General features: G+C 55.2%; 7 protein-coding genes across 7 annotated transcripts; 3 read left to right on the plus strand and 4 right to left on the minus strand.

The window, feature by feature from the left end:
- Nucleotides 1-367: 367 nt before the first annotated feature.
- Nucleotides 368-1204, plus strand: MYCGRDRAFT_97371 (uncharacterized protein; the record flags this gene model as incomplete). Its single annotated transcript, XM_003847535.1, has 1 exon — nucleotides 368-1204. One exon carries the CDS (start codon nucleotides 368-370, stop codon nucleotides 1202-1204), a length of 837 nt encoding a protein of 278 aa, XP_003847583.1.
- Nucleotides 1205-1345: 141 nt separating this feature from the next.
- On the minus strand, nucleotides 1346-2066 carry MYCGRDRAFT_97372 (uncharacterized protein; the record flags this gene model as incomplete). The annotated part of the gene is made up of 2 exons (XM_003847716.1): nucleotides 1346-1584; nucleotides 1649-2066. The coding sequence occupies 2 exons, from the start codon at nucleotides 2064-2066 to the stop codon at nucleotides 1346-1348; spliced, it is 657 nt and encodes a 218-aa protein (XP_003847764.1).
- Nucleotides 2067-3413: 1347 nt separating this feature from the next.
- Nucleotides 3414-4445, plus strand: MYCGRDRAFT_16614 (uncharacterized protein; the record flags this gene model as incomplete). Its single annotated transcript, XM_003847536.1, has 6 exons — nucleotides 3414-3557; nucleotides 3608-3712; nucleotides 3763-3893; nucleotides 3972-4070; nucleotides 4129-4307; nucleotides 4372-4445. Coding segments are annotated over 6 exons (732 nt in total), but the record flags the coding sequence as incomplete, so codon positions are not given.
- Nucleotides 4446-6040: 1595 nt separating this feature from the next.
- Nucleotides 6041-11658, minus strand: MYCGRDRAFT_97374 (uncharacterized protein; the record flags this gene model as incomplete). The annotated part of the gene is made up of 8 exons (XM_003847715.1): nucleotides 6041-6179; nucleotides 6681-6698; nucleotides 6840-7732; nucleotides 7998-8225; nucleotides 8279-8457; nucleotides 8732-8758; nucleotides 9350-9384; nucleotides 9764-11658. The coding sequence occupies 8 exons, from the start codon at nucleotides 11656-11658 to the stop codon at nucleotides 6041-6043; spliced, it is 3414 nt and encodes a 1137-aa protein (XP_003847763.1).
- Nucleotides 11659-12634: 976 nt separating this feature from the next.
- Nucleotides 12635-14954, minus strand: Rgd1 (Rho GTPase-activating protein; the record flags this gene model as incomplete). Its single annotated transcript, XM_003847714.1, has 4 exons — nucleotides 12635-12746; nucleotides 12811-13939; nucleotides 13992-14648; nucleotides 14706-14954. The coding sequence occupies 4 exons, from the start codon at nucleotides 14878-14880 to the stop codon at nucleotides 12635-12637; spliced, it is 2073 nt and encodes a 690-aa protein (XP_003847762.1).
- Nucleotides 14955-15281: 327 nt separating this feature from the next.
- MYCGRDRAFT_77812 (uncharacterized protein) lies at nucleotides 15282-16095 on the plus strand (the record flags this gene model as incomplete). The annotated part of the gene is made up of 2 exons (XM_003847537.1): nucleotides 15282-15377; nucleotides 15433-16095. 2 exons carry the CDS (start codon nucleotides 15309-15311, stop codon nucleotides 16093-16095), a joined length of 732 nt encoding a protein of 243 aa, XP_003847585.1.
- A 530-nt stretch (nucleotides 16096-16625) lies between these two features.
- MYCGRDRAFT_77815 (uncharacterized protein) lies at nucleotides 16626-19745 on the minus strand (the record flags this gene model as incomplete). The annotated part of the gene is made up of 2 exons (XM_003847713.1): nucleotides 16626-17153; nucleotides 17203-19745. 2 exons carry the CDS (start codon nucleotides 19537-19539, stop codon nucleotides 16626-16628), a joined length of 2865 nt encoding a protein of 954 aa, XP_003847761.1.
- Nucleotides 19746-20850: the final 1105 nt, after the last annotated feature.

Genomic DNA, 20850 nt, shown 5'->3' on the forward strand with positions numbered 1-20850 from the left:
GCGACCGAGGGACGAGGGAGCAAGGCTGCGCAGTTCTAGGCTTGCAAGGTAAAAGACAATGTACTGCGGGGTGAATTACATCCGATATTGCAGGGCACCGGTCAGTAGTTTTGTGGGCACCGCTCGTTAGTATTTCCCACGCGCGACGACCCATTTAGATTGATCCCAGCAACAACATGCAAATTCTAAGGTAAGGCCTGCTCGGGCAGAGTTCAACAAGCGAAATGATCTGGGGGGATACGACGGTCAGAAACGTCTGAGCCGTCGTAGTACAACTACAAAGAACAGTCCTCCCCACCCTCCCTCTCTTCTCTTCTCATCACCTCACAATCGGATACTTTTTTCCCAAAGCCTCCATCTCGCAACGATGTCTTTCACCGTCAATACCTTCCTCAGTCTAGCCCTGGCAAGCATCGCCACCGCACTTCCCGACTACTCTCACATCGACCGCGACCAGCTCATACTCCTCGACGTCAAACACGACGTCACGTCCGACCCGACCTCCGCCCTCGCCAGCTGGGATGAAAAGGCCTACCTCTGCACTTTCGACCACACAACCTGCACGTACGACACGGCCAACGAGCGCCCTCTTCTCATCGGCCTCGACCTTTCCCACCTCCACCTCTCCGGACCATCCAGCCACCCTCTGGGAATTAACTTCCTGCCCTACCTTGAAGACTTGACCTCCTTCACCGCCAGCGAGAACACCTTCACCGGAGAGCTGGCGGACATCCCTCTCCCGTCGAAATTGTCTACCATCGACATCTCCTTCAACCAACTCACCGGCTCCATCCCGGATCCAGCAGTGTGGGAACTCGACTCCCTTCAAAGTCTCGACTTGGGGTATAATCGCCTTTCCGGCAATCTGCCCAGCACCATCTTTGCGCAGAAGGATCTGCACCTTCTGTTCGTGCCGAATAACAAGCTCGGCGGCGCGATTCCAGAGTTTGCGCATACGGCGCTGAGGGTTGTCTCGCTGGCATCGTGTTCGTTCACGGGTGCAATCCCGAAGAGTATTGGCAAGGCGAAGAACTTGGAGGAGGTGTACTTTGATGGCAATGCTGGGCTGAACGGAAAGGTCCCGGAGGAGCTGTGCAGCTTGCCGAAGTTGAGGTCCGCGGATCTGACAAAGACGGGTGTGGATAAGAGTAGATTGGGACCGGCTTGTCAGAAGGCGCAGAAGGCGGGTGTGTTGAAGTTGTGAGCGCAGTGGCCCGGAAACGCCGACCTGTAAAGATAATGCAGTAAAGCAATGCAACGAATAAAAGGTTGTATGATACGGAGATACAAATGTTTGATCAACGTCGCACATGCCAATGACTCGTTCTACGTGCCACTCCCCTCCCTACGATTGTCCTCCTACCTGCTCCCCGGAGTTTTTGAAGAACGACGCCTTCAACTCCGAGTCGACCGCCGCTTCGGCCGTCGGCGTCGGGAGACACAGTACAATGAAAGACGTGAGCGTGGCGAATCCCGCGAACGCGGCGGCGAGGATACAGATGCCTAGAGTCACGTCGTCGTTGGTCAAAGAGATGGTTGTGACGAGAGACAGCAGCGTGGTGAGACAGGCAGCGAAGCAGATGGCTATTTATCATTACGTCAGTCGTCAGTCCGCATGTAGAATGTGAGTAGAGAGCTTGAGACTGACCGGTTCCCCGTTTGCCCATGCCCTTCTTCCATTCCGTTTCTGTGATCAACAGCCTCGCTTCTTTGCAGACGACCCATCCATTCTCGTTTCCGAACAGCTGTCTGTACATTTGCGGCGGGTATCCGAGGAGCTCCTGACCGGAACCCAACCTCCACGCCGAAGCTATTGCCTGGGCCTCGGGGACAGGCAGACCTCGAGTGGCGACCAGCAGCTCAGTGAGGAAGTCGCGGATCTCTTGAGGAGTGGCCTTCTTGTCTGGAAGAGCGGGACGTTCGCGAGCGGCACTGCTACTGCCTGCTGCGTAGAGAGGGAGTGTGGACTCGTCGCGAGACATGTCGTATAGTGGGAGGGAGGCCTCCTCGTCCGCGTCCGAGGAGTAGCTGTTGCGGCCGCGTTTTTCGATGGATGTGGGTGCCATGATGGGTGGTGGTGGTTCTGTTTGGCCCGGTGAGTGTATATCAGAGGAGGTGGATGTTATTTGCAGGAGAAATGGCGCAAGTCAAAGAGGTGTGGTCGGAATCCTGTAGGATTCGTGGCGAAGTCGAGGATGACATAGCCACAAGGCAGCAGAATCAGGCATCAACGCTCGAGATTCAGGCCGAAATTTCTGAACAAAGCCTCTTCCGCTCTTACTTCAGGACATTGTCTTACACCCAATGTCAACCTCACGTCTTTCCGCCACAGCGTAGTGGATTTTACCTGCGACACGAAGGCCATGCTTTGTCTTTGATCGCAGCCATGCTATAAATGGCGAAGCCGCTACGGTCACTGGCTTGCTGGGCGGCATGAGGGAGATATCCGCGTCGCCTGCGGTCGTGAGTCCAGCGTGCCAGCGAGGCTCCGCTGGCCTGACTGTGCCTGAAGTTCTGCGGTGGCAGGCTTGTGGTCAGTGTCCCAGCCCACTGGTTTGAGCGGCACAAGCATGAGAATCCACCAGGAACGATGGTCGAATGGAGACGCAGGTCTCAGGAGATCGTCAACTCGGTTTTCACGGCACGAGACATTGCCAAAAGTGGAGCATGTTGTCCACGACAGAAGTCGAATAGGCCCGATACTGGACGAGCCCGCAGCGCGACTTTGCCCGTCGGTCAAGGATCATGACCAGAAGCTCAAGAACGCGACCTCGGACACGAGCGGTTTCTCAACTCGATCTCCAACAGTTGACAGAATGCACGCGAGCTGCAGACGAAGACGTTGGGCGGAGCTGAGCCGCTGGCCACGAGAATTGCGGAGCTTGTCTTCCTGATCCTTGTCGACAACCAGGTTCCCCAAGCGAACGGCCAGCGCTTCGCGTCTCCATGAAAAATGACGGACTCCTCACACCTCTGACCAGATTTCATTTATGCACAGTTCGAGACTGAGTCCTTGCTTTCCATGGAAGTTGGACCCAGCTTGTCCTGCACTGAAGTCCACAATTGCTTACGACTTACAAGCACGACAAGGAACGGATTTCATGCGGCTCACGTCGTCTCAATGCCGAGCCACGAGGTCCGTCACAGTGGCACAGGTTGGTGACACCACGCCGAATATATGCAATGCAGAGCAAGTCTTCCTTCTGTTTTTTCGTGTGCAACCTGTCTAAAACGCTCTCCTATATCTCCCCACCATTTCTCTCACGGCCGAATGTTTCTTCTTGTCGACCTTTCCATCTATCCTTCCTCGCAGTCTTTTCTGGAATCAACGGCTCATCTAGTCTCCTTCGCCCGCCTGGAGGACTCCACAAATTGAGGACGATCTTCCAGAACCTCAGTGCACGATGGGCATCGTCTTCGAGGACCATGCGCCCAACGTCGCGGCGGCGATCATCATTCTGTCATTCATATCTTGCATTGTGTTTCCTTTGCGAGTGTATACGCGGATCAAGTTTGGCTCCTGGGGATTCGATGACTGGGCAATGACCATTGCAGTGGTGGGTCGACTAAACGTCAAGCTGCTGATATCTTCGCTGATGTCTTGCAGATACCATATGCCGCCCTCAGCGTCTTCTGCCTCGGAGGTGCTTTCCTCGGCATTGGAGTCCACAAATGGCATCTCGATGAAGCACAAACCGAGACAGCAATGATGGTATGAACATCATCCATCACCCACAGTTCCCAATCTGATCTCCATCCCAGTGGTTCTTCTTCTTCGAAATCTTCTTCTGCGTTGCCATAATTCCCATCAAGCTCTCCATCGCCTTCATGCTCATGCGCATCGCCGGTCCGAAACGAATCTACACCACCATTCTCTGGGTCGTGACGGTGCTGTTCGTCTTGATGAACGCCATCTCTTTCTTCTACATCATCTTCCGCTGTCAACCAGTCAGTTGGGCTTGGGACATGAGTACGCCTGAAGGGCAGTGTTTGCCGACCAAGGATCTGGCGGATATCTACTACGCCGATACCGCGGTGAATATCATTACTGATTGGTGTTGTGCTCTGCTGTAAGTTTCGGTCGTGCTGCATTTCCTTGTCTCGGTGGCTAATATGAATACGCTGCAGACCGATCCCACTCCTCTGGAACCTCCAACTCAACACCAACGCCAAAATCTCCGTCGGCTTCCTCCTCAGTCTCGGCGTCCTCGCCAGTCTCTCCGCTTGCATTCGATTGCGCTACACCGTCAATTTGAACAACACCGATGACTACCTCTTCTCCGTCGGCGATGTCGTAATTTGGGGCTGTGCGTTCCATATCTCTTCCCAAAATTGTCTACACAACCACAAACTGACACCTCTCCTTCTCAGATGCCGAGAACGGCGTCGGCTTCATAGTAGGCTGCATCGCCACTCTCCGCCCCCTCTTCCGCGGCCTCTTTCACCTCGGCGGCAGCAACCCAGCCTCGCCTAGTCACCATCCTCACCGTAATACCAACTCCCATCGCTCCCAGCCTCGTCGACATGCAAAATTCTCACCTTACAACGATTCCTCTCTCGAAAGCCACGGCTCCTCCTCCGATGACCACGATCCGTATTACATCGGAAGTGCGACACGGGAGAAGACGAAGACGAATGTCACTGCTGTGGGTGTAGGAGAGGACCACGGTGGTGATGATGGCGGAGGGAGGAAGGAGCAGGGATGGATTGAGCGGGAGAGTGATGAGGAGTATATCTTGCAGGAGGTGAGGGGGAGGAGGGATTGTGGAGAGGAAGATGGTGGAGGTGAGAGGAGGAGGTGGGAAGGCATGGGTGGGATTCAGGTCTGTAGGAGTGTGGTGCAGATGAGGGATTGAGGGCGATGGACGATCGCTCGCGGAGAGTGAAGTGTACAGAAGTGGAAGTCCTCTGACGCAAGCGCTTGTTCACTAGGATTTCGGAATATCTTTGGCTGGCCAGTTCAGATCAGGTGTGTTCCGAGGAGTACCTATATCCCTTTTCTCATCACAACCGAAACCCACTCCTGGCAGTCCACCCCCTCACAACCACTCCGCGCTCGCACTCCCGAGTTCCCTGGGCATATACTCATATCCAACCACCTTCCCCTCCACTTCCGCCGCACGCCTGACAGCCTTCTACGTGCCAAGTTTTGTCTCCCTCTCCTGCAAGAACGTACTTGCCACATCCTTCACACCCTTTCCCTCGAACCGTACATCCTCACTCCCCAACCCCCTCAAAAATATCCCCGTACCCGCCAAGCTAACCCCGACCTCCCAACTCCCTCCCTCTCTCGCCCTCCTCCACAATGCCGCCAGAATTCCCGTCGCGAGAAAATACCCCGACGCATGATCCAGTGCTTGCACGGGCAGCACTTTTGCCGGAGGATAAGCATCATCCTGTCCTTCATCGACGACAGCAAAAGCGTCCGCTTTGTCAGTATTCAGCCCAGAGCGGTTTGCGCCATACTATCAAACCCTCTCGCATCTTTCCACGACCCGGCTTCACCCCAAGCGTAGAGACTCGCAACAACGATCCCATCAGGACAGATGGCGAGGACTTCTTCTGTGCTTAGACCTTTTGCGGCCAGTGAGCCGGGACGGTAACTTTGAATCAGCACATCTGCGTCTCGGAGGAGGCGGCGCAGGGCGTCTTTTCCTTCTGCGGAATCCAAGTCCAGCTGTATGCTTCGTTTTCCTCGCGACATGTCGATGTCGAGACCCGGTAGGGAAGGGAGATTGGGCGATGTGACCCAGAGTACATCCACGCCGTGGGCGGCTAGGCAACGGCGTGCGACGGGAGCGGCGATGACGCGGGAGAATTCTAGGACGGAGAGGCCGGTGAGGAGGGAAGGGAAATTGCCTGGTGGGAGGGGTTTGGGCGGTGAGCTGGAGGAGGTGATGCGACGAATCATGATGGGCGAGGAGGGGAGGAGGTGGTGTTGTGGTAGGGTGGACCGAGTTGGGAAAGGGCGGACGGCGAAGATGACTGCTTTGTTCGCAAGGGCGGCGGATTCAAGCTCCAGGGCTTTCCAGCCGAGGATTTAGGCAGCGACTTCTTCGCGGTTCGCGGAAGAGAGGAGGTCGAGGACTTGTAAAGCTGCGGCACGGTGGTTGGGGAAGAAAGCGTGGAATCGAACGTAACCATCTGCCGTCTTGTGTAGGCCGCCGATGACACCCCAGCTAGACGGCGGTGGTTGATCGTCGAGAGTCTAGACTTGCTCGGAAGCAGATTCAACAGCAGCATGATGCAGAGGTACTGTGACTTTTTTGACGGTGCCTGTAAAGTTCCGAGTTGAGTCGAGGAGTGATGCGGCTAGGGCGGAGAGAGCGATTGTAGCGTGGGCGAGTCGGGAGACTTTGAAGGAGGAGCGGAGAATCTGTTAATCTAAAATGTGTCCAGGATCAAGGGATAGTAAAGCGGATGAAGAAAGCGAGAGAGTATTCCAGATTTGACTTATGGCTGATAGTGTGCTGGAGTTTGTCAAAACCTGAAAGTGGTCAGGAACAGCATATGCACTTCTTGCCTCGGCCATATCGCTCAAATCCCGGCGTTGAGGTATATCTCCTTCGATTTTCTCGATCCTCAGTCTTGTGTGTTCGATAGTTGACCTTCCAGTAGATGTGAACAGTGATGATTCGTCTTGTGTTGGAGCTGGAGAGCTCGAGCGAGGCAACACTCACCTGACTCTGACTTTGGCGCTAAGAGCTGGTTGTGCTCTTTTGGATAGGAACGTCAAAGTCGACATGACATCGAGAAGTGTACGTCGCGACAATATCCGAAGCAAAGCACCATCAAGCTCCATCTCTTGGAAAGGATCGACTTCTATGCATCATACAAACCAGATTGTGTAATTCCAATCGTTGTCGACTTCCTCATAGTAATGTCTCGGTACATCATCTACGGCAAACTGTCGATCAAGAACATGTCGGTTGTGCTCGGGCCAAGTTCGTCTCTCCTTGTATGCCCCTTTTCCCGATTCTCTCGGCCCGCCGAGTTCAACATGCCCAAGACGGCGAAAGCAGGCATCTTTCCCGGTCGGTTCCAGGATCAGACAATCATATCGAGATGCACGGCATGACTGATCGATGTCGACATTGTCATGACCGACCAATCGATCGGGTAAGATTAGTGCTATGTTGTCGGCGGGATCCTCGTACTTGCGTCCTTCTTCATAAATGCGACCATGAAGTAAGTAAAGCGGCTTCTTCTGTACCTCTTCAAAGATCTCAATCGACTTCTCGTCCCAACATAGGGTGCAGCTCTCGATCTCCCGGAACCGTGCCTCGCCCACCCTGAAGACAAAATCCTGCTGGTGGTGTTCATCGTCAAACTCCTCATCGAAGAATGTCGGTTCACCGCATCGCTTAAACACCGCTTCACAGAGCTTCCCACGGATTCTCAATGACTTCCCATGCGCCTGAATTGTATCAAGGTCCATCACATGTAGGCGATCCGTCCCTCGGCCTCTCGCATTGACGTTGAATCTAGAGGTGCTTTTGGCTCCGGAAATGGATAGCCACGACCACGAAGGTACTTCCATTCCTGGCGTCCGCTGATAGTCATCCCATGGACGTCCAATAACACGCCACATCAGTTCGTGAGCAAGCCTGGGTCGCCATATTCCAAAGATGTAGTCCTCTGGCCGGAATCTGAGTAACACGCCGAAGATGCGGGCCAGACCGGCTATAGCGACAGACATATCCGACGGGTATGTCAACTTGCAGCTGGAGTACTGGAAGACTAAGGAGTCCCAGAATGATGAAAAACAGATCGGGGAGGGCTGGGTGTCAGTGATGTATGGTCGAATGTGCCTGGAAGTCTTTTGAAGGTTTGGACTCTGCCAATGGCTTCGTCGAAAGTATCAGGGCGGAACTCGCTGGTAGCAAGCTGTAGGCATTCGAAGTGCAGTTGATATTTGCGAAGTGAATGACACGAGGTGCCAGAAAGCGTTCTTGAACCGCCCAAGCTCGTCCACCGAGAGATGCTGTGTCGTTTACCACGTCGTGTTCCCAAGTGTCGACGAAGCAGAGGTAGTGACCGCTGCTGTTATCCCGTGGGATGAGAAATGCGGAAGAATAAACTGGATCGCGTTCTCTGAATAGTCCACCATGCCCATCTTCAGATGCATCGGCCGAAAGACCGACCGACGAGTTGGCGTATACATTTGTCATCTCTGCTGCTTCGATCGACCAATCTTCATGACTGTCTTGGATGATACAGAGTGCCTGTCTCAAGGATGTCAGCCAATACTCCTACGATATAAGGGGACCACGCTGACGTCGATCCAGATGTACTTGATCTTCAGCCGTGCGGTCGTGTAAACAGCGTCCTGAAAAGTCTTGGGCAAAGTATGCCAGTCGATGTCAACCGCAAACAACGCCATGTTCCCCTTTGTCAGACGGATAGGCAAGTAGCCACCCCAGCAATGACTGAGGGTAGCATAGCCGATATTGCGGTCTGCCAGACCGTCAGTATGTACCAAACGTATACGGTATGAGTCGTCAGTGACTCTGATCTCCAGCAGTCGGGTCGGCAGGCGATCACCTGTATGAGCGACTCGCCGCCACTGATTGCAAAAGGAATGTCGACGACATCCCCGCAACCATCTCGCGATCTTTGCCATAGCTTCGCTTAACCTGGTAAATCTGCCATTCACCTGCGGACGTCTGAATAATTCCTCATCTGATCATCTTGAGCTTGGCCGGATAAGCTTCCTCGAGGTCAAACATACCGATGCCAGGCCGTACGCTTATCCAAACTAGAGGCCAGTCATACTCAGGTGGCTCCACAGACTCTGGCCTAGGATCTCTTCTCGGATGCCAGATTTTCACTCGATCGACGGCAGTGCCGTCTCGGCTGTAAGTCTTAGCCGTGAGTCGAGCATCCCACCGTTCGAGATCTCGGCGCTCTTCATGTCTGAGTTCGTGCCTCAAAGCAGCATGTACTATCCTGCATACACCGCAACCCGAGTGATCGAGCGTGCTGACACCTTTCCCACCAGAGGAGTTGTGAACAACTATACCTAGGTCTCGATCTTGCTCCTTTGAGCGTGGATGTGGAAGAGCTGGCTACATGCCGAGCAGATCGTACCGTGTCACGATGAATGCATGGCAGGTTGGTGGTCCATGGGAGACTTCGAAGGTGCAAATGGACCAAGGTCTTTGCGATTGTGCGAGTGGGTTTCCTGCTGTTTTGTAAGCCAAACCCAGCTCTTTCGACTAGGACTCCGCTCGAGTGTGCAACAGGCCACGCAGACATGTCTAAAAAGTGAGCAGTCGAGACGCGCGAGCACTCGAGGCGGGTCCACCACAAGGCCGCATGTGCGATGCCTTCAACGCGGATGGCTCACCCGCTTCGATGAGATCGTTCGTTGCTCGATGAAAGCTGCGCACTGTAAGAGAACGGGGCATCGATGCCGGATGGATGCTGAGTTGGTAAGCAGATGAGAGAGCTTGGGGTGGAGACGATGGCCCACGAGTTCAGCCACGCTTAGTCCACCAGGAGACATAACCTTAAGGTAAGGTACCTACCTAAGCCGAATCGGATGCCAATTATGGTGCCTCAAGAACGTCAAGACGTCTGGCAAAGTCCATAAAAGGACCGGCTACAGTACAATCGAACATCACATTACCAAAAAAGTATGATAGCGATGCTTTTCTAAACGCCAAAAAAAAAAAAGAAACTGGGTATCAACCGCCAACCTCCCTTCACAAAACCCTCCCCTCCATGCATCCCCCTCCCTCCCTCCCCTCCCCAATCTTACAAATACACCCTCCCCCCATCCCCCTCCCTCTCCTTCCTAAACCCCTCCCCCTCCACCCCCTCCATCATCTCCTCATGCACCCTCCCAAACCGATGCCGCAACCACTCCACCCCTCCATCATCCCTCCAATACATAAGATTAACCGTCTTGAGCACGCCCTCATCGTCCCCCTGTGGTGCGAATCCATTCCATTCTCGGGGGAGGACGTGCATGGGAAAGGCGGAGGTGGGGCCAAAGAGGGTGGTTAGGAAGGTGGGGAGGGTGGGTGGAGTTGTTGGTATGGGGGAATCTTCGGAGGGGGGTTCTTCGGAGGGAGGAGGAGGGGGAGGGGAGTCGTCGCGGGAGGTGAGGCGCCAGGGGATGAGGGTGCGGCGGGTGAGTTGGGATTTCTCGGAGGGGGGGTGTTGGCGGATGTCGGGTTTACTTGATCGTGCTTCAGATGGTGGCGGTGCCGCTTCCGATTCGACGGCGCCTGGGACGGTCTGTTGGCCAGCCAGCGGCGGTGACGCTTCATCCGACTTCGAATTTGCATCTGTACTCGCCGCTTCGTCGGCAGTAGAGTCTCCCTCGCCAGGAATAGTCTGCTTCCCCGCACTCGGCGCCGTCGCAGCAGAATCGCCAGCTGCTTCCAACCCCGCCTCACCCGGCACAGGCTTCGTGTCCGCCACTTCACTCGGCGCAGCAGCAACCGGTGCCTCTCCAGGTTTCAGCTTCGTACCCATCAACGGCGCCGCACCAGGCGGAATTTTCTCACCCTCTGAGACTGGTCCCGCCGGCAGATCCTTAAGCGGCACCTCCTTCAACAACCTCTCCGCCCTCTGCCTCGCCGTCTCCCTCGCCCTCTCCGGTCCCATCGCCATCTCAACCTTCTTCTCCGGCCCCAGAACGCCCAAATACCGCCCCACCTCCCGTCCCAACCGTCGCCTCATGCCCAGACTCGGACTTAACACCATAACCCCCGTGTCCACCTCCTTCGCCCTCTCCCCGTCCTCATTCTCCTCTCCAATTTCCTTCATCACAGCCGCGAAAACAAATCGACAGAGTCCCTTTCCCGTGCCGTGGATTTCCCGATCTTCCACACCCAGTCTGTCGACTTCACACTTCCTCGTCGTCGCTAGGTCGAAAATCTCATCCACGGGTCCTGTGATGAAGACATTCGGCGCCAAGTACGCGATGCGATCGAAGAGTGTTTGACTCCAGAGATTTAACAGGTCAAAGTCCCCTGGTAAATCGTACATGTCCGACACCGCGGTCGCGGCGACAGCTGGAATGAGCGGATCAAGTTCCCGCACCAAACAGCCCATTGCGATGAGCACGTTCCGTTGGGCGTCGGACGTTCCCGGTGCGACGAAGACGGTGAAGGGATATTTCGTACTCCTCGTGGGAGGATGCCATAGTAATCGATAAGCGAGATGGAGAATAGAGACAAAATTCGGCTCTTTCAAACTCGTCGACGGTACGGAGTAGTACGTTGCGAACGTCGGTTTTCCAGGGCCATGGAAGTTATGTGGTGCGTAGCGTTTCATGCGATTTAGACCACCGGAAGCTTTGAATTCGGGGGTCGGGAAACCGAGGTCGTCCTCCACCTTTACCGCCGTCGATGATTCCGCGCCTTCGACTTTCAACATTCCTTCTGTCGCTTTCAATTTCGCATCGAGGGAGGCTTCTTGCAGGAAATATTTCTCCGACTCCTCGGCCATGGTGGAGGGTTTGAACTCCGTTTTGGGGATTCCGTAGAAATCATTCTTCGCTTGGACGCTGGAGAAGGCGTCGTGTTCGTGGAGGCGTCCATTTCTTCCGGGTAATTGCGCGCGGGAGAGGTATATTGTTAAGAAAATAATGCTGCTCAGAATGGCGAGGGTGAGATTTCGGAGGCCGGGGATGAGGACCACCATGTTTTTTTTTTTCGTGGCGCGTGTGAGAGAGGGAGAGAAGGGGGTGCCTCCAGGGTGAGGAGGTCACCTCCGCGGTGGGTGGTGGGTGGTGATTGTGGACAAGCTGCCTGTTTGGTCCCGTTTGTTCTTCAATCGAAGTGTTTTTCTTCGTCCCGGCTGGAGGTGCTCTCCTACTCCCGCTCCCTCTCTCCGACTGGCGTTTCCGAATATGGGATATTACCGTGATTATTTTTGTTGCCAGGTTTCCGCTGTAGCTGTAACGACAATCTGCCGGTCTCGGTCGGTCTGGCGTGGATCCGGGGTATTCTAGGCTGTACCAGGGTTTCTGGAACGTCCAATAATAGACGGTGAGGGTGTGCTGTATTAGTGAATACTTTTAGCGGTCCGGGATGCAGTGACAGTGAATGACAAACAGGCCGCTCGACGAGGAAAGAGAGATGCCAAACGATGAAATTGATGTAAAGAAATCCCACGATTGCAGCAAGGTCGGAAGGGAAGGGAGGAAGTGAGGTCAGTGGTCTTGGTATTGAGTCTAGTGGCAAGGCGTGGCAACAAGCCACATTTACTTACAGCTTCGGCTCTCGGCAGGATTTATGGGCACTGCCAAGACCGAGGACGACGACGACGGCGGCGACGAAATGCCTTGAACTTGTATTCATAGCATACCGCCGATCGATCTCATGAGCTTCTAAGACCAGGAGGTCTCGTTACGTGGCGAATACCGACAGATGCAAGCAAGTGGTACAACAGGAGCTTGTGTATCTGTATTTGCTTCACTCGGCATAGCGTAAACCCCACCCGAACGTAGCGGCACGGCATAGCCAGCCGTAGCGCACGAACAGGAAGCGCGGAGGACAACGAACAAAATCATCCTCATTCATCTCAGGTCATCAACATGCTCTCAAGCGCAATCGGTACTAGTACACCGCAATGCGAACCTCCCAATTTCGCCCACAACTCCGTTCTCGCATCATGATCAATCCTCATCGAAGATTGCCGTCGCATTCGCCAAAATCGTCTCCACCACTCTCTGCTGCAGTGCACCGTCGCTGATCTGTGGGCCGGTGTGGTTGCCCATGAGGGTAGGTCTGAAAAGGAATGGTCAGTCACGTTCTCGGAAGTTGTCAATGTAAGCATATCAGGGAGACTCACGCAAAACAGACCGCCAAATTCCCGCTCCCCATCCTCGTCCTCTCCTCATTCCCCATCACCCGATGCAGATGCAGCACAAGCGCTCTCAAAGTAGCATAATTCGGATCCGGCAAGTCGTTGATGCCCTGATGCAGGGCGTCTCTCCTCACGCCGGGGTCTTCATGTCTCGCTGCGTCGATAAACTGGCTGTATTGATGGCGCGTGAACAGCGGATCCGGCAGTTCCCGGAAGAAGGATTTCAACAGACTCGCCACGGAGTTGACATCGTGGCCGAAATTCGCGGGATTGCGGAAGTCGAGAGAAGGGTGGTTGGGTGGCAGTGTGTCAAAGGCGTTGCGGAGACGGGTGACTTGCGAGCCGGTTCCTGGGGCGCGATAGATCCCCTCCGTGCCGAGGCCGAAGAGGTCGATGGCTTGGATGCATTGGAAGACGAGCATGGGGACTGCGGAGGCGTCGCGGGCGAAGAGATCGTCGAGGGAGGTGGCGAAGACGCGATGGGCGGGAGAGGGTGAGGGAGATCGAGGGCCTGGGGCGAGTGCGACGGGGATGGAGCCGGTAGTTTGGTTGTGGGGAGAGGGGGAGGAGAATTGGTCGCCGATTGGGGTGGAGTGGTTGGGAAGGCTGCGCTCGGAGGGATGTTGTGGGTAAGGTGGTGCGGCGGGAGAATCGTATGCTCGCTGGACGGGTGAAATGGGATCGTGGGATTGCTTGACGGCAAAGGAGGAAGGTGGAGCGGCGTCTGCTGGTGAGTAGGGTGCGTATGGTGCTGAGCCGGGTTGCGAGTTGCCGGATGTTGGTGCTGCAAAGCTGGATCCTCCCAGTGTGGGTACTGTGAAGCTGGAACCTCCTCCACTTGTAGGGTTCATCGCTAAAGGTGAGTGGCTTGTTGCTGGAGGCGCTGCTCGTGGTTGTTGCGTTTTAGGTGCCAGAGTTGGGTGTTGCTCGTACTTGATCTCGCTGGGCCGCGACACCTTGCTGGCGTGTCCAGCCACGAAGTGATGGAAATCAACATCGTTGTCAATCTCGCTGACCATGTCTCGCAAGCTCTTGGGTCCTGCCGGGCCTGTCGTTTCACTCAATGGTGTGACCGCCAGTCCGTTGCCGAGAAGCAGCTTCTCGTTGAATGTTGCTAGAACGTGTCAGTCAATCCTGTCCACACATCTCAAGATATCCACACTCACCAAACTTCTGCAACTGCAACGTCAACGCACTATCGCTCTCCCTGATCAACTCCAACAACGCCCTCACCGCCTTGGGCCTCATATCACTCAACAACCACTCCCTCTGACTCTTCGCCCCTCTCACCTTCTCCTCATAATCCGCATCCGCCGCCTGCGTCTTCTTCAACAAATCCTGCTCATGCTGCTCCGCACTCTTCGGACCCTTCAACCCCAACCTCCTCCCCGCCTTCGTATCCCCCGTCCTCGCACGATCATAATCCTCCGCCAGGGAGTCATACCTCGCCTTGGCCTTTTGCATCGCCTGTTCCGCGTCCGCAGCCCTCTTCTCGGCATCCAATCCTTCATGTTTCCACTGTTTGCGCCCGCGTTCCATGTTGGCGGAAAGGAGATCGAGGTCTTCGTGCATTTGGTGTAGAGAGAGGGCGAATTGCATTCCGTTGTCGGCCATACGTTCGTGCACGCGGAGGACTTCGCCGAGTTGGTGAGCGTAGGAACCGCCGCGCATTTCGGTGCGTTTGACATTTTCGAGCTGGGCTTGGGTCAGGCGTTTGAGACCTTTGGCTTGTTCTTCTTCGAGGTTGGAGCGTTTTTTGAGGAATTGTGCAAAGTCGCGGGTGGAGGCGATGCTTTGCTTGAGGCGGTCGAGGAGGGTGGTGACTATGAAGGAGGTTTGTCAGTAGGTGAACGGTGTCTTCGAGCGTGTGCTATGCGTACTGCCAATGTTGGAGTAAAGCACCTCGTCCGTTCGAGGGTCGGAGGCAGACGATCTATTTGGTTTCGATGCACCTCCATTGCTGAATGCTGCTGGTGCGTTCATCTCAGGACTCACCGGAGCGGACCCGTTGTTGGTCGGGCCAGCTCCATTGCTGTCGTCGATGAGTTCGACCATGTCGGTGGTGTTGTATGCAGTTGGGTGAGGCGATCACGATAAGCTGGTCGAGGCGATCCACAAACGAACGAGTGGCCGAGATGGTGGTCTAGGTGGTGGTGGTGTGTGTAAAGCAATAGAGAACGAGAAGCAAGTTAGCAGGTCGTCTCGCTTCAAGATTCCCTTCGTCTCGCATACGACGTCGCGCTTCAGCCACCCTTGGGACGCAACCAAGCAACCTCCACGCAATGTGGCTTAACTCAACTTTGACACGCTTCTCTTCGGCAACGGGAAGGGCCGCCTGCCGTCCCGCTTCCATCTCGATTGCCCCCACCCCGAGCTTCAAACCTTGTACATTACGCATGACGATCGTGTCGAAAGAAGAAGAAGAAGAGCTACTCGACTTCATCTTCTCTACAACAACAACATCAACGACACACACCGCCAAAATGCCCTCCTCCTCCACCACCGACCAACTCCCCACCGAAGTCGTAACCTGCCTCCGCAATGCCCGCTTCGTACGTCCTCACGCTCCCCTCCCTCACCACCACCAACTAACACCTCACTCAACAGCTCCACCTCGCAACCTGCACAAACAACACCCCCCACGTCTCCCTAATGCACTACACCTTCCTCCCCTCCAACTCCTTCCCCTCAACCAGCTCAACCCTCCCCTCCGGTCCCACAATAATAATGACCACGGACCCCCACTCCAAAAAAACCACAAACCTCCTCGCCAACCCCTCCGTCTCCCTCCTCGTCCACGACTGGGTTTCCACCCGTCCTCCCTCGACCACCTCCGCCAACGCCTCCGACCGCGAACGATCCCCCGCGTCCGGTCATCGAAGTAGTCTCGCGGCGATGTTGATGCAAATGAACTCCACCGCTGTATCCTCCATTTCCGCGACGATTAATGGCGCGGCGAGGGTACTGGAACAAGGGACGGAGGAGGAGAGGTGGTGTAAAGAGCAGCATTTGGCGAATAACACGTTCAGTTCGGATGGGAGTGAACAGGGGAGTTTTGGAACGTCACCGGAAGAGAGGACGGGGGATAGTGGGAGAGGGAGTTATATCGCGGATCAGGATGTGAGGGTTGTGGTGGTGGAGATTAAAGGGGGGAGGATTAGTGATTGGAAGGGTGGGGTTAAGGAGTGGAGTGTTGCTGGGAGTGGTGGGCGGGATGGGCAGGAAGAGAGGAATGGGGATATTAGGACGTTGGTGAATGGCGTGGCGTGATGAGCACTTCTCTTGCGAAAGGCATGCGAGCATTCATGGCTGGCGAAGTCGAAGGAAGAGCGAGGGCAGGACGAGGAGAGGAGGGATGACCGGGGGTTGGGACACGGAAGGGGAACGGAAAGGAAGGGAAAGGCAAAGTAAGCGGACTGGAACATCGCTCGGCTCGAGAATGATCGAGCGACAGTGCTAGTGAAGCAACGAAGATACGGCCGTGATAGGAGGGTCTGCCGTGAGAAAAGTCAACCACAGAGTCACGACTTGAACATGTTTACTACACTGCACATGTCTCTGGCAAGAGGTCAATTTCAGAACCCACAGACCACCATTCGCGACGAGTGTCAAGACAAACTTGAGTACGCAGAAGGGAGGCTTATGCCAGAAGACGAACATAGCGAGCTGGGATTCATCGTTTCTGGATTGTGGACAAACAGAGAAAATCAAGGCTGTTCTAAGATATTCTTCCTTCCTCTCCCAATTTCACCACTCACACTTTTGCATCATACACCCCCCTCTCCTCTCCCTCACTCCACTCACAACTCATCCCTCCCCTGCTCCGCCTTCGCCTCTCCCGTTGCCTTGGCCTCCTGAACCACAACCTCCTCCTTCGCCAAATCCTCCGCAACTCTCACATTCTCCGCCGGCACAGTCTTCTCCTCCCCAGCCTCCACCTCTCCCTTCGTCTCCTGATCCACGCCATCCGCCCTGGTACCCGCCTCAACATCCTGTCCTTCCTCGACAAAATCTCCATCACCCTCGACTTCATTCCCATACTGATCCACCATCCTCGTCTTCGTCTCGTAACGCGTGGAGAAGCTGACTTCTCCCTCCATGGCGGCCACTTCCTCCGGGTCGAGGAGGTTGCCTTCTTCGTCGCGGTACTCGATGCGTTCTTCCGTGTAGTCTTCCACGCCGGCGTCGTTGACGTCTGCGCCGGGGGTGACGACGACTTCTTTGGCCGGATCTTCAGCGACGGGTGGGGCGGGACCGCCGACGGCTGCTTGAGGGGTCTGCACGGCGGCGCCGGCTGCGGAGGGGACGGCAAGGGAGTATTCGGCGTACTGGGATGGGTTAGTGGTGAGAAAGATGTCGGGATTAGGTTCGACTTACGGAGTCGTAGAAGTTGTTGCAGTCCCAGTCCCAAGTCGAGAAGAGCTTGACGCGGTTGCACTCGGATTTGGTCCATGTGTTGCCGTAGCCGAGAGGAGCGTACAGGGAGAAGACGACGACCGACAGCGCGAGGAAGACCGTGGCGACACCCCATCCTGCGACAGGCTTGTCGCGGAGGGTGAAAGCACCAACCTTGATGCGGTTGAAGTTGAAGTCAAAGATCTGGCACAGAGCGATGATGGCAAAGTACAGTGCGGGAAAGTAGTGGTGCAAGAAGAGCTGACGCTGCATGAGGAAGAATGGGAAGTAGTGGAAGCCCCAGCCGAGGACCGTCATGCCGACCTCGTAGTCGAAGCGGCGGAATGTGAGATCTTGGTAGTCGTTGCAGGCGCGTTGCCAGCGGAGGAGAGCGAGACCCTTGAATGCGAAGTAGAGTCCAATGGCGGCAGTGCTGGCCCACCAGATAAGTGGGTTGCCAATGAGGTAGATTTGACGATGATCTTTGCCCCAGAAGTTGATACCGCGAGAGAGAAGAGGCCACGATGGAGGGCGCGAGTCCCAAGCGTGAGAGTCGACCAGCCCGGCGTTGGTGGTCCACATCACTTGTTGAAGCTCCCAGAATTTGCCAAAGAAACCCGGGTTGCGGTAGTTGACCTTTTCGGCGTCTTGGCCCATATTGGGGTGGACGTTGCTTTCGACATACCAGATGCTGTTAGGAAGAGTTCCCTGCTTAGCGCAGGTAACTTCTTGCTGCTCAAATCCCCACTTCGGTAGCTTGACTTTATGCGAGAAGAGAGCACATCCAGACATGATATGGATCAGTCGGAACTTGGTCTCAATAGTCCGCAGGCGCTCCTTGGCAACAGCACCATCGGACATCTTCTTCTGAATCTCGACTCGGAAAAGATCGTTGGCGTCTCCAGCGAAGCCCTTGTACCCGTACGCTGAAACCTCGTTCTGCCACTCGGCCTCAGTGACCGGTGGGCGGACGTCATGCGAGTGAACGCGACGGTCGGTGCTGAGGTGGTAAAGCTTGAGGATGCTACCATCAACAATCCACTCTGGCTTCAGGCTGTCCCACGCCAGTGGTCCTACGACGGATGTGTTGCCAGTCGGGTCCGCCGCCCAGTCAATGGGTTGAGTCTGGTTCTCAACCAGAAAGACATTGTTGTCATCCTTGTGCGGGTACAGAGTAATCTGCTGCTGCTTGCTACCCGTCGGGTACATGTGCGGGTGGGAGTGCAGATATCCTCCCTGGGTGTTGTGGTGACGAATGCTGATGCGCGAACCGAATGCAACGTCGGCAGGAACATCTGCCATGCCTTTAGAGTTGAGCGTAGACTGGAACTCGCTGCTCATGAAACCATCGCCGTCACCTGGGTTGACGAGGCAGATGAAGTGAATGGCAAACATGGCCATGTAGAAACCGACCGGGATGATGATCAAGCAGAAAATGCGGGCAAAAAGGTGCTTGAACCAGACGCGAGTGGTGACATTCCTGGTATCGCCGAGAAGGACCCAAAGTTGGAGAACGGTCAAAGAGCCGACCCAAGCGATTGTGAAGAGACCAACCCACTTGACACTCGCGGTTGCGCCCAGCGTGAGACCAGTTGCGGCCAACCAGAACCACCAGCTAGGAGTGAAGGCATATCTCGGGCCAAGCTCATGCTGATTGATGAAGGAGAACCACGACAGCGCAGTGAGGGCTGTGAAGCCGATCAATGGCGAGTCCAGGAGGATCAATCGAGATTGGGTGGTGAAGCCGTTCTCAAAGGTGAGAAGTCCCGCAGCGAGGAAAGCAGTGACGCTCCTGCAGCCCACAGCCTTGAGCGTGAGGTACATGGTCGGCACAGAGAGCACTCCCAGCAGCGCAGGCAGCAGTCGCATGGCCACATATGGCACTTGAGGCTCGAGGTAGTCCTTTCCAATATCCTTGAAGTCGAAGTTGCCATCGAACCCAGCGAGCCAGCCCGCCAGGGTGATCAACAGCTTGGCGAGCGGCGGGTGGACGTCCATGAAGAACCTGCCCTTGATGTACTTGCTGGCGAATCCTCCAAAGTGTACCTCGTCGAACACAACGCTGGTCGGCTGGTAGATGCGAAAGAGCCGCACGAACAGCGCAATCAGGGTGACGACTCCGCATAGCTGCCAATCACTGCTCTTGAGGTTGAGGATGTTGTTGTCGCGCACGCCGACGGATGTGTAGGTGCCATTGGGATAGGGCGGCTTGTCTGGGCTGGTTTGGACGAGGGTGGGCGCTGGCGCAGCGACGCTGGTTCTCGACTGCGGCAGGTCGGAGCGCCTTCGTGGGGCTGACTTTTCGTCAAAGGCAGCCATGGCGACGGAGGTGATGTTTCGTTCGAGTCGGTGGTCGCCCTCGAGGGTTTGATAGACCTATATCGTGGGGAGCTTCACGCGCTCATGCGGCGAGCAAGGATGATCTTCAGCCGCTGAAACCTTGACAGCTGAAGGGGAACGCGTCCGTGATGAAATTGAAGTGAATGAACGACGGCGAGCAATCAAGCACGCGAAGAAGAGTAGAAGGGAGGAAAGAAGAAAATGTAGCAGTTCACCAAAGGAGGTGAATTGTGGATGAAGACAGGAGTATGAATGGATTGGACGGGATGCAGCTCTCAGCTTCCGGGTCGCTCTCTCCCAATCCTCGCCGATACGTGTCGTGTATTTTCAGGGCGCGGAACACGACCAATCCAGGGGTCCAGTTCGGGTCCAGTTCGGGTCCACGTTCTCTAGCGCGATCCTCAGAAATGCTTCTTCGATGAGACATTGAATCTTGATCTAAATTGCCATCCATCTCCATCAACGATATACGCTGGCCCATCATGTTCGACATAACTTATCCGCCGTGGTCATTGCCTGCTCGGCGCCGCCGCCACGCACAGACGTCTACAAGGCTTTGAAGCAGTTGAAGCAGTACGCGCCACGACGCTGACCCGCATGCCCGCATACACGAACGTCGATTACAGAGCCTCTTACTGCAGACATGCATCAAGGACTGACTGGCTTGATTGGCCTGCGAAGATGGTTCGGTCTTCCAGTCTCTCTCGGACCAGCCTTAGAGCCTGCGAATGGCACGCTGTTCGCTTCAAGGCCAGAGTCCAGCTATATACAGACTCTCATCGCACCCATGCCACCTCATGGCACATCATCGAAGGAAACGTCTCACGACATCTCGCGATTAGCACTGAGAGAGGAAGAACGAGCCTGCTGCTTCAGCACTCCATCTGAAGCCACATCAATCCCGCGTTACCTACAAGCGAGCGCTTCGTTAACGACTTTATTGGGTTCGACTCCTGCACTCCGCCTTGTACGATGAGCGGGTAGAGGTACGCGGTCTTTGGAGTGTCTCGATTTCTTTCGCTCAATCTGCTTTGCTGCTGCGGTTTTCCTTAAATTTCTTCGATCATTGATTCTGTGATATGAATACGCTGTCTGCTATTAATCTTAGTGTCGGCTTTGCACTAGCAGCACTACGAGCACACGGCGAAAGGATTTCCAGGCGCTCATGGCGCTCGCCATCTTTACAACATGCTCGGTGGACGAGTATACGACATCGACTTCATGACCGCGCGGAAACAGCTGTCACAGGAAGAGCCACTAGCCACAGACACCATCACTCTCGCCCTGCCC

Source organism: Zymoseptoria tritici, chromosome 13 (assembly GCF_000219625.1).
Source record: "Zymoseptoria tritici IPO323 chromosome 13, whole genome shotgun sequence".
Taxonomy (NCBI): Eukaryota; Fungi; Ascomycota; class Dothideomycetes; order Mycosphaerellales; family Mycosphaerellaceae; genus Zymoseptoria; species Zymoseptoria tritici.